At 48.8% G+C, this 17,702-nt stretch overlaps 1 protein-coding gene across 1 annotated transcript; it reads right to left on the reverse strand.

Moving 5' to 3' along the window:
• Nucleotides 1-5,980: 5,980 nt before the first annotated feature.
• Nucleotides 5,981-11,921, reverse strand: LOC142426626 (dehydrogenase/reductase SDR family member 2, mitochondrial-like). Its single transcript, XM_075532220.1, has 8 exons — nucleotides 11,791-11,921; nucleotides 11,414-11,591; nucleotides 9,727-9,828; nucleotides 9,021-9,091; nucleotides 7,563-7,614; nucleotides 6,694-6,825; nucleotides 6,350-6,405; nucleotides 5,981-6,092 (listed from the first exon to the last, which is right to left on the reverse strand). The coding sequence occupies exons 1-8, from the start codon at nucleotides 11,919-11,921 to the stop codon at nucleotides 5,981-5,983; spliced, it is 834 nt and encodes a 277-aa protein (XP_075388335.1).
• Nucleotides 11,922-17,702: the final 5,781 nt, after the last annotated feature.

Below are 17,702 nucleotides of genomic sequence, written 5' to 3' on the forward strand. Positions count from 1 at the left end.
ATATTCTACAGAAAATCATACTGGTTCATTCTATGGTTCAAGACATAATGATCTTTATGTGAACCTATGGTGATGTAGTGCGTCTTCATCTGGCTGCTGAGGGCAAAGGCAGCCGTTTGAAACTCCCAGCAGCTCCCAGGGATAAAGGTAAGACTTTCTACTCCTGTAAAGAGGGAACGTGTCAGAAACCCACGGGGCAGGTCCACCCGGTCCAATCGGGTTGTGATGAGTCAGAATCCACTCCATGTCAGTGAGCTGTGTCTTTGGATCAGAAGTGGAGAGTTCTCTGGTATGACACCTGGCATGCCTAACGATGGGTGATGGTTTCTGCCAAGAGTAAGGGGATTGCCAGACTGGGGAAGTGTTTAGGTGCCTAGTGGTTGGAGATCTGCTGAGGTATTGCTTTCAAGGTAAATGGGCAAGTTGCTGTACTTTCCATTTTTGTGGATTTATAAGACCTTTCCTAATAAAAGAAGTACAGAACTTGGAAAGACTCATTGGCATTTGGAGAAAACTCATATCATATTAGGGAATGTAGCTTTGATCTATTTACTAGGTGACTCTAAAGACTGCCAGCTCCAAGCAGGTTCCAATTGTGGTAAACGGACCCTGTAACCCAGCGGATCCCCAGCTGTTCCCAAGCCCCACTAGAAACACCACTATGTAGACCCCTTAGGTTCCGGATCAAGGCCAAGTTTGCGTCAGAGTTAGTCACCATTCAAAAACCAGTCTTTTTCTTTTTAACAGTTTAATTGGCATATAATTCATATATCATACAATTCAATAGTTCAATCCCATCGAGAATCACAACCATCAGCACATTCAGTTTTACAGCATTTTCTTCATTCTTGTACTCATCATTATTAGCTCCTAATTCCCCCGCAACCTGCTCTGCTATACTTCCAAGGAACCATGAATCCAGTGACTGTCTCTCTATCTTGAATTTCATATATGGAAAAGCATTTAAAAAATAAACCAACAATTAACAAGAATTACAAAGTGAAACAGATGAAAACCCCAGTTGAAAAGAAAGCAGAAACTATTAAAAGCCAGAACAAATTTTAATAGCTCTTGATATGCGACTAGGCCTTAATAGAGACGGAGCATCTGAGTGAGGAACATCAAGGGTTATCTAACCAGAGCTGCCATTATGGACTGGGTACTGTCACACCCGCCATGTCACTCACTGGTCTTAGCTCATTGTTCAGAAGTTCCTGGTCTGACAGATGGTTGGAATGATCTTGTATATGCATCTCTTTGGGGCCAATTTGGGGATGACACTGTGGGCGAAGAGAACCCCCAACAAATCACCATGGGTCTGGTAGGTGCAATTGTATGGTTGAGAAATATAAAGATTATAATAAAGTCATAGAGAATGAGAGAGATAGGAGAGAGAGAGAGTAAAATAAAGAAGTCAGACATATTTCATGGTAGCGTGCTCACCTCCTGGACGGCCATGATCTTACCAGCCAAGTCCACACACAGTGTGGAGGCTGATTAAGCAGGGAGAGAGCCAGGGTCCCCCAGTTTACTGCTAACCAAGTCTTATACCTCTTTAGGGGGTGTGATTACAGGCAACCACACACGTCACAGGAAGGGGCTGTGCAATGGGCATAGGCGTGACAGGAAGGGATGAACTAGGGGTGTGCACATGACAGGAAGGGGCGAGACTAGAGGTAGACATGTGACAAGACGGGAGGCCCCTAGACTGAATATGGCAGCCTGACCCTGGTCATTCTTGGGTGGGCTTGACCTCCCTGGGCTCTCCTTCAGGGAGACCATCTACCACTATCCTTATCAGGAGGGAGTGACCCTACCTGTTGTGGGATAAACAGCGGTGTCTGCTTGCTCCAGATGGCTGATAACCCTTAGGGAGAATAACCCCTGACCAACTTCTGTTGACCTCCAAGTGTACAGTCATCTGCTACATGTAGAAAGTAGCTAAGTTTGGGATAGATTTGGGAGAGGCAACTTTGGAGAAATCTTTCTGTGTCCCACATGACACCTTTCGTGGTTAGGGTTCTGTACTATGGTTAGCAAAGCATTGGTCTACCACATCCGGAGTTACTGTATATACTTGAATATAAGCCGACCCGAGTATAAGCCCAGGTACCTAATTATGACCTGGGAAACCAGAAAAACGGATTGACTCGAGTATAAGCCTAGGGTGGAAAATGCAGAAGCTATTGGTGAGTTTCAATATTCAAAACAAATGAAAATAAAATTACTAAAAATTGAGACATCAGTGGATTTAAAATGGATTTAACTATTTATTTTAAATAAAATACATAAATAAAAGGACAAGTCATTTAACATTAGTAAACCAGCACAGTAAGTGGAAAATAGGTTCAAAACAAAAACAATAAAGTATCAACAATGATACCTTAAGAGTACTATTCCCTGAGCTCAATCAGCAATCAAGCTAACTGTAAAGAGTTAAGCTCCTTCAAAACTGGATTCCTCATCATCATCCGTATCCCAATGCAGAGCTTCAGCTGGTGTGAGGTCATCATAGACGCTGTCCTCACTGAGATCGCCATCATCACCATCACTGCTGTCATTTTCATACAAAGCACAGTCTTCACTGCCATTCATAGCATTACTAATACTACATTTCTGGAAGGCACGTCGCACCATGTCTTCTGGAATGTCTTCCCATGCATCTCGAACCCACTTTGCTATTAACTCTGTCAGGCTTCATGAGATTTCCTCCTTTTGTTAGTCGGGCTTGACCAGATGACATCCACTCATGCCACATCCTTTGCACATGGTCTTTAAAAGGCTTATTCAAAGATACACATTATAGGATGGCTGTGATTGGTTAGATGTGAGTAAACAAACATTCAAAGCCCTGCAGTGTCAGCCGGGCTTTGAATGAACAACGGAGAAACGGCAATCACCCGCGAGATAATGGGCGCTTGTCCCGTTACCTGGGGCGGGGGTGGGCAGCGAGATGTTACACCTCACTGGAGTACCACTGACCCGTGTATAAGCTGAACCCCAGTTTTCAGCACATTTTTTGTGCTGAAAAACTCAGCTTATACACGAGTATATACGGTAGTTCATTTGAGCTCCCCTGAAAGAAAGCAGGTTCAGAGACCACCAGCCATGTATATGAAAAGGTGGTCTAGACTTCCATGGCATGCTTGCTTCTCCCTTAGCTCATACTGTAAGGTCTCTCTTTCTGGCCTAAATTCCAACCTCATTCCTTGGCTCCACGTGAGAAAGATTTCACGCCGAAGCCGGGCTTGTGATCCAAGTGAATTTAATGAGAGTTAAAAGAAGCTTCAGGTTTTACGCGGCACCCATGGGATTCCTCTGACCATGCGGCCTGGCAGAGACTGCTCCGGGACTCGCAAGGATCTCTCCTCCCACGAGGACGACCAGACCAGCCCCTCTCCCTTCCGGTCCCTGCTTTTTCAAGGGTTCCCGGGGGAGGTGTGGTGAATGACCCCAGGTCAATCCCATTGGCTGAATTGCAATCACCTGGCCCAGGTGGGCTGCTCAATGTTAGGTAGCTAGCATCAGGGATGGGAAAGTCCATTAACGCATGCCCAGGAGAGCCAGCATAGGACAAAGCTGGATCTTCCCGCCGGTGGGCGCGGATGGGCGTTACACCTGGAACCCAGACTCTTCAATAAATCTCCAGGAAGAAAATGCAGGTGAGCCCTTTCCAGCTCATGATGGGTCAAGCTAGGTCATGAAAGGTTAAATACAGGTCCCGAAAGGGTTAAACTAGGTCTTGAAGGGGAGTTTTGTCTTATTCAATCAGACCAAAGTCTCATTTCTGGTCTAGAAATCTCATGCCTAACACCAAGAATAGAATTTTTCATTTAGTTATTACTTTTCTAGATAACTAACATATACTTAACATATACTTTATAAAAAAAGAGATTGGGGAGTAAAGAGATTAAGTTGCCCAGGATGTATCTGGTGGTTGTGGTAGGAATCTGAAGGCAGTCTTTCTGACTCCAAACTCATGCTCTTTGGTTTCTATTCATGTTTTGAAATCATTCTGGGGACCCAGGACCAAAATGAGGGATTGGTTAGAGACCAAGGAAGTGTTCCCTGCTTCAGCCTGGGCATCTCTCTTTTTTTACTTATATGTATTGGGTTTTATATATCTCTTGGTTCTTCTGGGAAACTCAATTGGCATTATTACAGGGAAATGTTCGGGTTTATGCCTAAACTTCTGTTAACTAATCTACCACCACTCTAGAAGGTCAGTCTAATTTCTCTGATTCTAGGACAGCTGGGGGAATTCCAGGTCTTTCTGTAGGTGGATTTCTCACCCCAATAGCAATAGAATATATGTCAGATTCTCTGACTTTCTAGAAATTGCAGAATATAATACACAGAATTTCTTTAGCAGATCCAGGAGCCTGTGAATCTAATATGTACAATTCTCATTATGTCACCAGCTCTTCTAAACTTGACTCCCAGGAAAATTGTCTCCTTGAACATCTGGTCCCTCGTGTTCGACACCAGGTGATCCTCTCCACCCCCGTGCCTCGACTCCATCTCCCCCATTGACATGCGCCCCTTAACTTGGGGGTAAGACGGTCCCATCCTTCATATGCCTTCACACACATGTACTTGGTATATGGGCATTTATGAATAGGTATTTATATCTGATAGTGAGTGAATCATATCCTTTGTGGTATTTTGTTACCATTTTTCTTTAGAGTGGATGAGTTTTAGTCACCGTGTTGTCTCAATCAGATTTTGTATTTTGTACAAAATTTTGTACCTTCATTTATAAATGTTAGAAGCCCTTGTAGTGTAACCACTAACCAAGAGATGAGTGGTTCAAACTCATTGTAGGGTGAATACTGTATGAACTCACCTATATGGAATAGGCAAATGTACAGTGACAAAATTTTTTGTGGTAACCAGGCATGGGGCTAGGGTGTCATTCATAGCAGGCCCTGAGTTTCTGTGAATGGTAGAGGAGTGACTGAGGAAAGGATAGTGTAGCAGTCATAGAATATGATGAATAAAAGAAAATAATAGAATTATACATGTTGAATTAATTGCATTGGCAGATGTTATATTATATATATCACATAACACACACACACACACACACGGTTTATCAGAATAGGCCAGGAGGGCTCAACCCTGCTGGATGCCCTCTGAGACTATCCCAGCATGGTCTCTCCAAGGGGCAAGAGCCTGGATCACTGAGCACCGACTGTCATCCTCCATCAGGTCCCTCTGCAGGCACCAACATCCCATGTTTGCAAAGCATGCTGCTGTGGCTGGAGCTCTCCGGGATGGAGATGCAGAGACTTGTGTAGGAAGACTTCAGTGTGTATGGAAATTGTCTACAAATGCTGCACGTGATCCCAGGGTGAACCAAGGGCGTATGGGTAGAGGTCTAACAGAGTCTTCACTGCTTCTGACTTCCAGGGTCGGAAAGGTCTGGGATAACAGTGTGAGAGGGACAGCTGCTGCCATGGCCAATATCTGTGCATGTGGGACTGTATGAATGCAGGTCAGTCACCCTGGTCTAGTCTTTCAGGATGGGGTTCTGAGGGAAGAATGAAGACCTCGAAGGAGGGCTCACCTCTTCCTCAGACACCTCCTGGTCCCTGCTGGCCCCTCTCCATTGTCCAAACAGATCCAGAGATGCATTGCTGACACCGACTAACCTATGTCCAGAGAACATCTTCCTTAAGTCTCTCAAAGTCTTGGGTTCCTCAACTGAAGAATTAATGAAAGATAAAAACACCAGACTCACAGTGATGTTTAGGAGCTAGGATGCATGATATGGTACACAATGTTTTCAGGGAAAAGCGACACTCTTTGAATAGCATTTGATGATAGATTCATACTGCAAGTGTTCTTTTCTGATGTCCTTTATTATTTCCCACTCTGGTAGTGGAGGTTTTGAACCAAGGTGGCAAGTGGAGCATGGCAGAGGGGCTTCATCCCGGTGACCCCAGAGCCACACAGGGTCAACGCCGAGCTCATGCTCTCAGAGGCGAGGGGAGAAGCCGGCCACCACGATGCTCTCCCCGGTGATGTAGCTGGCATCTGGGGAGCATAGGAAGGACACGATTCCGGCACAGTCCTCAGGACGCCCCAACCTGCATCGAAAGAAGAGGAGGGGCTGAGGCAGTGATACCTTCCCATGAGCACTGGCTCCGGGGTGGGGGGGGGGGGGCTTGTGAGCTCAAGATTCCCAAGGGTCTGAGGGAAAGGACAAACTTTGGTGGGTCATCACGTCCCAGAAGGGCAGTGGGGCAAAGAACCTTCAGAGGGCTGTCCTCTGATGCTCTCACCATGGGCTCATGAGACCATTTCATCCAAATCAACCAAGGACCCTGCCTATTATACAACTCACCTCTGGACTCCATAGAACACCTTTATATGATTCCATAAGTTCGGGCCCTCAAAGAGCTAAAGGAAAAGGGCAAAGGTTAGTGCTGCGGACCCACGTGGAGTCACATAGGTTCACATCACACAGATCTGCCTTTGTGAAGAGGCTGCTGGGGGACACTCGAGGCTGCCCACCACAAGAACCAGTAGCCTAATTCTGCTGCTGACCCCAGAGGCTATGGACCAGAACATCACAGGAGACTTCTTGGGTCCAAGTGCAGGAGTTCCCCCATCAGGAGCGGCGTGGTAGGGAAAGGCACTCGCGTGGACAGTGGGGCCGGCACAGGGGATGCTGCTGGCCCTCACCACTTGGCTGAAGTCTGTTTCGATGACTCCTGGCATGAGACAGTTCACCCGGATGTTTTTTGGTGCCAGCTCTGCTGCCAGAGTCTTGGTCAGTCCCAGCAGGGCCGTTTTACTGACGTTGTAGACCCCCAGCATCTGTGGGCAGAGAGGGAGGTAGGTGAGATATACGACAACCAGAGAAGAGAGTTCTAGGCTTGTGCCAGAAATACAGCCCTTTGGGACCAACTACAAGGGTCAGTTGATTATGTCCATACAGAGGAGCAAAAGGCTTCCTTGGGTGCCCTTTAAGGAGAAGGAAGAGCTGAGCACCTACGGGCAGGTCTGACCAAGCAATTGCCTATCCTGGGTCCTTCTAGGATGCCCTGGTGGCACAGTGGTGAAGCACTTGAATGCAAACGGAAAGTTCAGCAGTTTGAAACCAGCCCCTCCCTGCACATCTTCACTTTCTGAGGGTGACAGGGCTATTATTCCCTCTGATCTAAAGTCGGCCACCACATATCCGTCAACTTTGTGCTTTCATGATGCTGGATGCTAGGTCCCTGCTATTCCAAATATCGGCTGGCTCACTCAGCAGGGCCAAGCTTGGGCGGTACTTCCATTTGAAAACAGATGAGGGAGAAAAGGCTTCCGAAAATTAGCCTATGGAAACGATCCGGATCACAATCGGCTACTGTTCCCAGGGCTGGAGCGTGAGTCCTCTAGATGGGAAGACTCTACACCATCGCCTCAACAATGGACTCAAACGAGTCCATGATCATGAGGATGGGCAAGGCCAGGCAATGCTTTGTCACATGACACCCAAGACGGCCATGAGTTGGAAGAAACTGGATGGCAACTAACCACGACCTAGAGTCATAGAAGGGTATACTTACGGCATGTGGGGAGTAGACCCCTGCTGAGGAGACGAGAATCACAGAGCTGCCCCTGGGAAGAGAGAGAAGGGTAAAGGATGGGGGGTGGAGGCTGCATGGAGGACCAGCCCAGGACTAGGGAAGTGAGTGAGAGAAACTTGCTTAGCGTGAGCACCTTTTACCTGCCTCTGCACATTTTCTCTGCCCCAGATTGTTCTGAGGGCCAAGGTCAACCTTTCTAATCATGCTTGGATGCTCAAGATCTACCGGGCAACACCAATAAAGACACTTTAATGAAATAAATCCAATATTTGCTTTTATTCCAGTTTTTGGGGGGTCTCTTTTCTGCCTGGGGAGCATTTTAAACTGGGTATGGTTAGGAGTAATATTAAAAGTAATATCAAAAGTGCCTCCCAAAGGACCTTGGGTATCCCAATCCCAGAAGTTTCATGTTCCCAAATCCAGCCCTTAAATTCTCATGAAACGTTTCCCATTTCCCAATCACCCCATTTCCATCTATCTTTCTGTAACATCCTGTATTGAAGACGAAAATTTCCTTCGTGGTAAATTTGTGTGGTCTTTTAGGAAACTGTGCATCCTTTCCCCCACCCCTCCCGTTCTCCCTTCCCCTTCCCTACTGCGCTTTCTGCTCCCCTCCGTGTTTTATTCCCTGGCCCCTCAGTCAAAATTCTTTCTTTGTCCCTGGAGTGTTTTTTCCTTCATGCCCCTTTTCAGTTTGGAAGAAAGGGAAATGGGTTCAAAATAATCACAATGAGCCATCAAATCTCGCTTTTGTTTGAAAGCCATGGTGGTTCATCCTTCCTTCCCCAGTAGAGACAAACGCCTCATCACAATGCATGTGGTCAAGGTTGTCCGTCACTTTTCACAGTCCCGTTGATTCAGCTCTCTCTCTGCAATTTCCTCCCTTCCTTCACCAGTTGCTCGACAGGTCCTTAGGCAGAGTACCCATGAAGCAGTGTTTATGGCGGGACAGGAAGGATGATGGGCCGATCCAAGACCCAGGAAGCCCGAGGGACGGGGACTGCATGAAACTGGGAAACTCAACTGGTCATCTTAAGGGAAGACTCTGTGTAGCCTGGATCTTGTGGATCTAGACCCTTGGGCCCTGAGCTACTGCAGTCCCAGACAGATCTTTATTTCCCTCAACTCGGGACAGCTGTAGGGACTCTGGGCTCTCCCATCAAAGGAATCTCTCTTCTAACTTCCAATAGAGTCCCCGCCTGCCTCTGGGCTCTCTAGAAATTGGAGAATAATGTAAAGAGACAGATTTTCCCACCTTCTTTAGCCTTCCCAAAGTCTGAAAGTCAGACACAATTATTCTTGGGTTACTGACTCAGCTAAGGCTATTTCTCAGTGGATATGTCTAACTCAATATCCAGTCTCCTCTCCACCTAGCCCTCTCTGCTCCCTATTTAGCACCAAATCCCCACCCCCACCCCCAGTCCCTCTTCTCCTCACTCTCTCTTCTCCATGTAGGGCAGCAGCTGGCTGAGCAGCAGGGCTGGGGCCTTCACGTTGACATTCAGGACCTGAAACCAGAGCAAAGGAGGGTGAGGGGAAAGACAGTCCTGAGCTGGGGCTCATTGCAAACCCACGGCGTGACCGCTCAGGACAAGAGGACAGCATCTGCCAACAGGAGGTGGGGAGGGTGTTGGATTTCCTTCATTCTCGGAAGGTGCAGCAATGTGACGATCAGGCTGAGGATTTCAGAGTCTACAGAAGGTCTCCCTCTTGTATCCAAGGGCACCAGAGGGAGAGGATGGTCCCCTGTGGGGCTGAGGAGGCCCTAGGCCAGCTGGGTGGGGGGAAGACTGGATTTCAGGGTTGCTGCCTGGAGGTGCCAGTCTCAGAGATGAAGTATCTCTGGGGAGGGAAGAGATGGACACATTGATTATTTGGGTCCAGACTGGATTATTGATTATTTGGGTCCAGATTGGATATGCCCTGTAGATGGGGAGCTCTTGGAGAGGAGGGGCCAGAATGGCAGCTTAGAGGCTCCTGTCTCCTTTTCACAGGTAGGAAAGTTGAGGTCCCAAACATGCCAAGGGATCTGTGATGAGAGGGTGGGTGGATGGGTGGGAGCAAAGGGACCGGCTCTGGGTGGGACAGCAGAGGTGCAGGGAAGGCAACACTGGAAGTGACGTTTCTTTGTCCCCGATCTCACCTTGTCCCAGACCTGTTCGCTGCTCCCCAATGTACTTCCCACCATGGGATTGACCCCTGCCACGCAGACCAGAAAGTCAACAGCCCCACAGTGTTCCAGGGCCTGCGGGGGGCAGGGGGAGATGGAAGACCAGTCAAACAGGTGACCCGAGGGTCAAAAACAGGAGAGGGAAGACACCACGCCCCCACCTCCCCTTCAGACTCCAAACATGTCTCTCTGCCGGATTTGTGGATCTGTGCAGGTGAACCATGGGCTTCTGGGGTGGTCAGTTCTGAGCCCATGGTCACTTAAGTTGCCACTCTGGTGCACCGGTCAGGCTAATGTTAAAAGAGTCACTCCTTTCAGACCCAGAAGCATCATATGTTTCGTACCTCGATGCCCCATCATAGTGACATGACAGGTTGCGATCTGTTGGGCAGGGATCTGCACTTCGAAGAACTGATCCAGGAAGATCCCCCCTGGCACTAATCCTCATACTTGGGGTACACAGAGCCCAATCAAATGGGAGATTGAACTGTGTAGGGCAAAAGCTCATGGGGTACAGCTTAAGGGGGAGCCGTGCTTGCACAGTCTCCTCAGCCGACAGTGTCTGGAGCGCCCTGTCATTCGGAAAGTTGACGGACGCTGTCAGTGAAATCATTTGTACCCCAGGGGGATGATTGACAATTGTACTTTTTATGATGCTATGGGCTTTTGGTTTCCCGCTTTTAGCATGTGTTTTTGTCTTTCCCCCTGTGGTTTTCCTGGCTGGTTGGTTTGTGGCTGTTTATGGTGTAGTTGGTCTTAATGGGGTTTTGATTCTGTCAGGATAGGACTGCCAATGTCAACCCGAGGCATGCACGCTTCAGGAACAAGCAGATGGAGCCTGGCCTTCTGCTTAACTCTAGCCCCAATCCAACAACAGTTAGTTCTGCTAACAGGGCCCTGCTCCGTAGTCACCTCCTTGAAATGATCACTGGAGATGAGGGCGTTACAGCAAAGTGTGGTGCGGAAAGCAGATGGTGCCCGGCTATCAGTCGGAATAGTGTCTGGGGTCTTAAAGGCTGTATTCACACAGTCAACCAAGTCCTCGTGGAAGAAGCACACCAGTTTGACACCTGCTTTCTAGAAGGCTATGGAGGACAGGGGGAGCCTCAAACCCATCTGCAGAGTATCTCCTTGGATTAAGCCACTAGCAAGTCTCCTCTGGCCACATTGGAATCTTGTTATGCACCATCAAGTGCGCTACTCGGTCTGTTGACCTCTCTATTGACTCGGTTTGAATCTGTGCTAGGGGCAAGTATCTCTTGCTTGTTCCCTGACAAATATGTCCTCCATGGATTTTGAAATATTGATGGTGGTCGTGTCTTTTTTACTCATTATTTATATTTTTGTCTTTATGTTATTTTATCCTTGCTATTTTATTTTGTTTCTGCGTTCTTCTTGTTTCTGTCGGGTTTTCCAGGCTGTGAAGCGCAGAAGGAGTGGATGCATGGAGATAAATAACTGATGCGGGGGTTTGTAGGGGATTGAGGGGTGGTGGTGGGAGATAATGAGGGTGAGGGGCTTTCGAGAGCGAGGAGGGAGCACTAGAACGGATCGTGAGTACACAACTTATTTTAAAGGTGACAACCACGGGGAAGTAAAAAAAGAAAGAAAACGTTCTAAAACAGCTACTCCTTTCTGTCTCACAGCCATGGTTTCTCACCGTGGCCACCAGCTTGTGCTGGTCCTCAGTCTTCCCCACGTGGCACACAGTGCCCGTCACGCTCAGCCCTTCCTTCCTCAGCTCAGCTACAGCCTGGTCCACGTTCTGCTGCTTGCGGCTGCTGATGACCACGTGGGCGCCGTCCTGGGCCAGGCGCCGGGCGATGGAGAAACCGATCCTGCGGACAGAGACTCAGAGGATGTGATATCCAGCACGGCGATGCATTCCGATCTCTGGGACCCGTTTGGATTCTCGTCACATCTCAGAGTGCAGAAGCCCTTCTGCCACCTCGGGGTGGTCAGCGGAGCAAGAATGATGGCTGAGTCAGAGGGTGAGGGTGAATCACCACCTGGTGGCTCCCCACAAGGACCACTCACCCTTTTGTGGACCCCGTGATCACAGCGACTTGATCGGCCAGTGTCCGGCCCCTGGTGGCAGCACTGCTGGCTCTCCTCCTGGCAGCGAAGGGTGGAAGCACCCTGGGGACCTGAGTCAGAGCCTTAAACATGCTGGTCTGTGGCCTCGCTCTTGATCAACTTGGCCTGGGGCGGTCTCTGAGGAAGGGCAGGACAAATCGATTAGGTAGCTCACACGTGGCCCTGCCTGAGCCCTTTCTGCACTTGCCCATGTCTCCTCCTGTCTGGCTCCCCACCGTGCTTCCAGACTCCACCCTGGCTCCCTGGCTCTGAGACAGGAACCCAATTTGCACGCAGCAGTATTTTCCAAGTAGAGAATTGTTGACTTTCTTTACAAGGCCGGCAGCACATTATTTGTGCTTTAAAGAAAAAAATTCTTTTCTTAAAACACTCTCAGTCATTGCTACCCTGTTTGCTGCAGGAAGGCATTTTCAAGAGGTAGGTAAGCAGAAGTAGGGTGGGGGTTTCTTCAGCAAAGGATGGCCGCAGAGTCCTTTGGTCAAGTCCTCTTTGCTTCTGCCTTCCGCACCTTGCACGCATGCGTGTCTGCCTGGCTGAAGAGTGACGTCCGTGGAACTCAGGCTGGAAGGGGTGAGCATCTCTCAGAGGTGGGATGTTTCTGAGCGAAGCAAGCTCCCTTAACACCAGACGTGGTCCGAGGCTGGCAGGGAACAAGGGAGCCATAGGTCCTGCCCCAAGGAGCACATCTTCTGGGATACCGAGACAACGCACGAAGAAATACACATTCTGTTGGCAGCGAGAGGTAAGTCCTGGGGAGAAAAGGAGGCAGGTGTGGTGGAAAGAAGGCGGCCGCATAATGTTTTAAGAGGCTTGTGAAGGCGAGACTTGGGAGCCAACTTGATGGTGTGAGCAGAGGTGCTGAGACTCGGCTTCTGGTTAGGCTGAGGTTGGGGGTGGGGGGGGGCTCTGTCTATAGCACTGTCTCCATATAACAACAGAGTATCAATAGAGCAGTGTTCCCCTGAACCCCTTTGGAAAGACTCTGAGACACGATCTCACCCTCATGCGTGACTGAGTTAACAGTAGATTGAAGTCAATGGAAAGGAACGCATTTCTTGTATGCTTAAAATACTCACTGGGTTAGTCAGGGGAGAGTAGAGAAACAAATTCATAGATACTCATATGTCAATAAGAAAGCAGTTTATATTCAAGGACAGTTGAATATTGTGAAAACGCCCCGGCCCAGTCCAGATCAAGTCCACAAGTCTGATATTAGCCCATATGTCTGATATCAGTCTATAAAGTCCTTTTCAGGCTCACAAAACACATGCAATGATGCCAAATGCAGGAGAATAACAGGCCAGTGGGCTGGAAGGCTTGTGGATCCAGTGGCATGGTAAGCATCTGTGGCTCTGTGGCTTCTCCGGCTCCAGAGGTCTGGTTGCATCAGGGGAGGTCCATGTGGCTTCTCCAGCTCCCAGGGCTTGGTGCCATGTGTCTTGTCAGTTGCGATGTCTCTCAGGGAGTGAGCAGAGAGAGAATGTGTCTCCCGTCTCCCAAGAGAAAATCCAGGAATTCCCAGTGTGAATGAAAAATAATGGCTAACACTCAGTTCTGTAGACGTGCCAGGTGTCTGGCTTCCCAGCTCCATCTGCCCTCACCTCCAGACTTCTACTCACATACAATATCCTCCCCACCCTGATCTGCTGGGGGTAACCTTGCTCCCCACCCACACTCATCAAAGGGTTAAAAGTTAAAATGTGGAAGAGATGCCAGGTCAGCTGACAGAAAATCCAGGAAAGGGGTTTGCATCACTGATTCAGAATCCTGTGTTATCCCTGTCTGTCTGAGCCCTGATGGAGAGAGGCTGATGGAGACCAAAGAAAAATGGGAAATGAGTCCAGAGGTCTGATTTAGTCACTGTCCCCAACACGAATTACATGTCCCCTTTAAGCTAAACTGCCGATTTCTCAGAGCTGTGCTGTCTTAGATCATGAAGAGTAGAGTGACGTCTCTGAGGAGCTTTAAAAAGGGTCTCCTTCTTGAGCTTTCAACTGTCCTTCGGTTGCAAACAGGTGCCTCCTTCTCGTCTCTAGTCTCAATATTTATTCACTCCCCACAAACCGTGTCAACCTTGGCACGTCAAACATATGACCTTCACCTCTCAGGAACCCCGTAAGACGGTTTTATTGGTTTTCAAGTTGGGGCTCAGCACTTGCATCTTTTTTGAAAACTCAACAGTAGAATTATGAAGAAAACATTTTAAAATGCCAGCAATTTTCCCGTTTTATGAAAGGTCAAGGTTAGAATTCATTTCAGGAGGAGCAGAGGTCTGGCTTTAAAACATTTTTTTAAAATTTGTCATGGTGAAAACATTTCAATGGGCCATTTGGCTATGGGATGCCCAGTGGAAATAGTCTTGGGTGGACAGATACAAGACAGCAAAAAGCCAAACGGCTGTGTAGTATTGCAACCGTTTATCTTTGCGGTGGGCAGAGTTCTCATCCCTGTAAGGGATTATGTTCAGTGGAAAGCTGACCTTAAACAGACTTGGCTCATGAGAGCTGGGAGGTCTCCATCCCCGGGTTGGAAAGTGGTCAAACGGCCTGTCACTGGGCCCTGTGATCTTAGCTCAGGAACACAAAGAAATGCCCTGGCCAAGAGGACGCCCCTGTAGCAACTTCGAACCCAGTTAGCCCAGGAAGAGACAACTAGCAACGAGCGCTGCATTCTCTTCTCTGCAGGGTCACTTGGTCTTGCAGCTATTAGGCAAAGGCGACAGTTCGTGAACATTCCCCTGGAGGATGCGAGGGCTGGCTCTGGGGCTGCAGATGGAAAGGGGCAGCTTGAAGGGGGAAGCTAGAGATGCGGTGGGGAGGCTGACCTGTGGCAGGTCCTGGCCAAGGATGTGAGGGGCACTCTGGACGCATCTGTGGGAGCTGTCAGCACCCCTCAGGGTTAATCGGAACGATCTGGTGAGAGAGCCTTGGTGGAAGATGAGGTTTTTAATTGATAAGCAGTCTGGGGACGCCTGGAGACTCTGGCGAAGGGAGACATTGTCCCTGATGAGTAGATAGCTGGGGTAGATTGCAAAATAATTGCCTGGTTACCTAACAGCGAGACATGCCACAGTACATTAGTATAGATTCCACAATCTAGCTTAAGTGGTACCTTTGGGTGGGAATGTAACGGACGAGAAAGGAGAAACGGTTCCTTGCCTTCCGCTTCTGAAATGTGGTGGATACACGGAAGAAATAACGACTCCAAAAAGCAAAGGCCTGGCTTGGCTCCCTCCTGTCTGCTCACGGACCCCTATATAACGTGTGTTCTCTGAGCTCCAGTTCATGCATTTCCTCCCCAGTCAAGTGAAGCGTGACACCCAGTGTCCTTGGATCTGTGGTGTCCCAGTAGCGCATTATGCTGACTATGCAGCAGGGAAAACAAAGCAAAAACAAGACAGCCCTGGGGAAGACTCAGGGCACAGATCTCAGACTCCAGTAGCAGATAGGCAGGTTATCTAAATGAATACCATGAACGGGAGATGGCTATTTGTCTACGGATGTTATGTGACTTTAAAAATATTGATCACGAGTTAAAAATGTAAAACAATACTTGGGCCTAAAAATTACACCTGACTAGCACCCTGTCAGTGTGAGGTGTGTGTGTATGTGTGTGTGTGTCTATATTTGAGGAAAGAACCGAAGGGAGAAAGAGCCCGTTGGTTTTTTAGAGGAGGCGCACTGGAGGAGAGGACAGAAGTCTCAGTTCCTCTGCCCCGACTTGTCCACCATCAGCACTTGAAAAGTCATCTTCCACTGCCCAGACTCCTGTCCAGCAGGGTGTGAATATTTGTCTTCTCCTGCACAGATGTTTGGAATGGGTGACACATCTTGCTCTTGCAAACACTTGCGTTCAGCTAGCTTACTCTCACTAATTACTTTCAGTTGTCAAGTGTCCTAGAACTAGTCTCAGAGCGAGAGTCCCGTCAGAGGGCTGTGCGGTCTCTCCAGGGAGCAATGTGATGTGCACAGCACTGGCTCAGCATCTCCCGTCCGCACACCCCACAGTGCCATCTCTTCTTGTTCTTGTCTGAGAGTGGGCAGCAGACTCACACAGGCCACGGCGAAGGGCTGCTACACCTGACTCAGGCAGGACAGATTGAAAAGCAGATATAGATGTAGAGGTCTTACCTTAATGTGGGTCCCTGCTGCTTTATCGGATACTAGAGGAGATTCCGGTCCCAGGCGTAGCTCTCAGGGCTGTGAAGTACTTGATGTCCCAGCAGCTTCCCCGCTTCTCCGTGCTCCTTAAGCATGATTATCCCTTTCCCCTCCTCCTCGGACCCGCCCCTCCCCCTGCCCCAGGACTCCCTCCCCTCTTTCCTGCCCTCACTGGCGAATCATCAAGGCCTCACACCTGTAGGGTGACCATTACGCCCTTCTGTGCTCAGGAGCTGTCTTTCCAGGTCATCTAGGTCATGCCTCCTCCTCCTGAGGACCCCGTTTGAGTATCTGTCAGCTCCTCTGTAGAGCCAGGGCTAGCGATTGACAGACAAGTGTTAGAAACACAGCTGCCTTATGTGAGTAGGCTTTCTGCTCTCATGTCTGTCCATTAAGCTGCATGGACACAGTGGGACGGACTCTCCCAAGCCTTCCTTGTGAAAAACACCATCTTCTATGTCCCTGTCTCTGCCACCCGCCCCCCCGATCCTGTACAGCAGGTTTGTGTCTCACCTGCCGGAGGCGCTTCACCATCTAGTTCAATCAATGCTTGATCACCATATATAGCGCCCACATAAGTGTTTGCTGGATAAATAAACATCACTCACGCTATCTTCATCTACTGCTCGGTCTTATTAATTATCCCCTTCTTCCTTTCTCTCTTCTGATTTGGACTGCAGATGCTTTAAGGGTAGACTCTAACAAAAAACATTTTCTTTCCTAAAGAGTCCAGATCTGGATAGGGCAGAGGTTGTACACTGGTGCATATGGGGGCTGGAGGCACAGGGAATCCAGGGTGGACTATACCTTCAGGACCAGGGGTGTGAGGGGCGATGCTGGGAGAGTGGAGGGTGAGTGGGTTGGAAAGGGGGAACCGATTACAAGGATCCACATGTGACCTCCTCCCTGGGAGAGGGACGGCAGAGAAGGGGGGAAGGGAGACTCCGGATAGGGCAAGATATGACAAAATAACAATCTGTGGATTATCGGGGGCTCATGGGGGAGGGGTTAGCGGGGAGGGAGGGGGAAAAAAAGAGGACCTGATGCAAAGGGCTTAAGTGGAGAGCAAATGCTTTAAGAGTGATCAGGGCAAAGAATGTGCGGATGTGCTTTATACAATTGATGTATGTATATGTGTGGATTGAGTTAAGAGTTGTATGAGCCCCTCTAATAAAATGTTTTTTTTAAAAAGGGTCCAGATATGCAATTATGGCTATTCAAGGAATGTTTGTGAATTCCTAGATTAAAAGGTGGCCCCTCTAAGACAGCCGAGCGTCTTTTGTGAGGAAGTAAGAGAGGAGCAACCACATGAGAAACAGCCTCGGGTCAGCTCAGGTCCACGGATTCCCTTCTCGTTTCATCTTTATAATAAATCAGTGATGTTTGCGGTTGTTTGGAATTGAATTATGGCCCCTCCAAAGATGTGTTGTAAGTCCTAACTCCTGTGCTCCTTGGCAACACAGTGAGTTTACAGTCAACCGGTTCAAATCACCAGCCGCCGGGGGAGAAAGATGAAGCTTTCTACTCCCACCGGGCAGTTCTACTCTGTCCTATAGTGCCGATGACCGTGAGCCGAGCTGTGGGGTTGGTGCCTGTGATGGTAGTCGCATTTGGGAATGGGACCTCTGTGACAGCAGTACTGGGTAACTAAGACAGGGGCATGCTCCAGTCTATGAATGAAGACATGGAAAT

The sequence above is a fragment of the Tenrec ecaudatus genome, chromosome 14, assembly GCF_050624435.1.
Source record: "Tenrec ecaudatus isolate mTenEca1 chromosome 14, mTenEca1.hap1, whole genome shotgun sequence".
NCBI lineage: Eukaryota > Metazoa > Chordata > Mammalia > Afrosoricida > Tenrecidae > Tenrec > Tenrec ecaudatus.

Coding starts and splice junctions, on each gene's coding strand:
- LOC142426626 (XM_075532220.1), bottom strand. CDS start 11,921: ATGTTTAAGGCTCTGACTCAGGTCCCCAGGGTGCTTCCACCCTTCGCT. Junction 11,592..11,790: donor ATCACGGGGTCCACAAAAGG/GTGAGTGGTCCT, acceptor CTCTGTCCGCAG/GATCGGTTTCTCCATCGCCC. Junction 9,829..11,413: donor AGCACAAGCTGGTGGCCACG/GTGAGAAACCAT, acceptor TGCCCCCCGCAG/GCCCTGGAACACTGTGGGGC.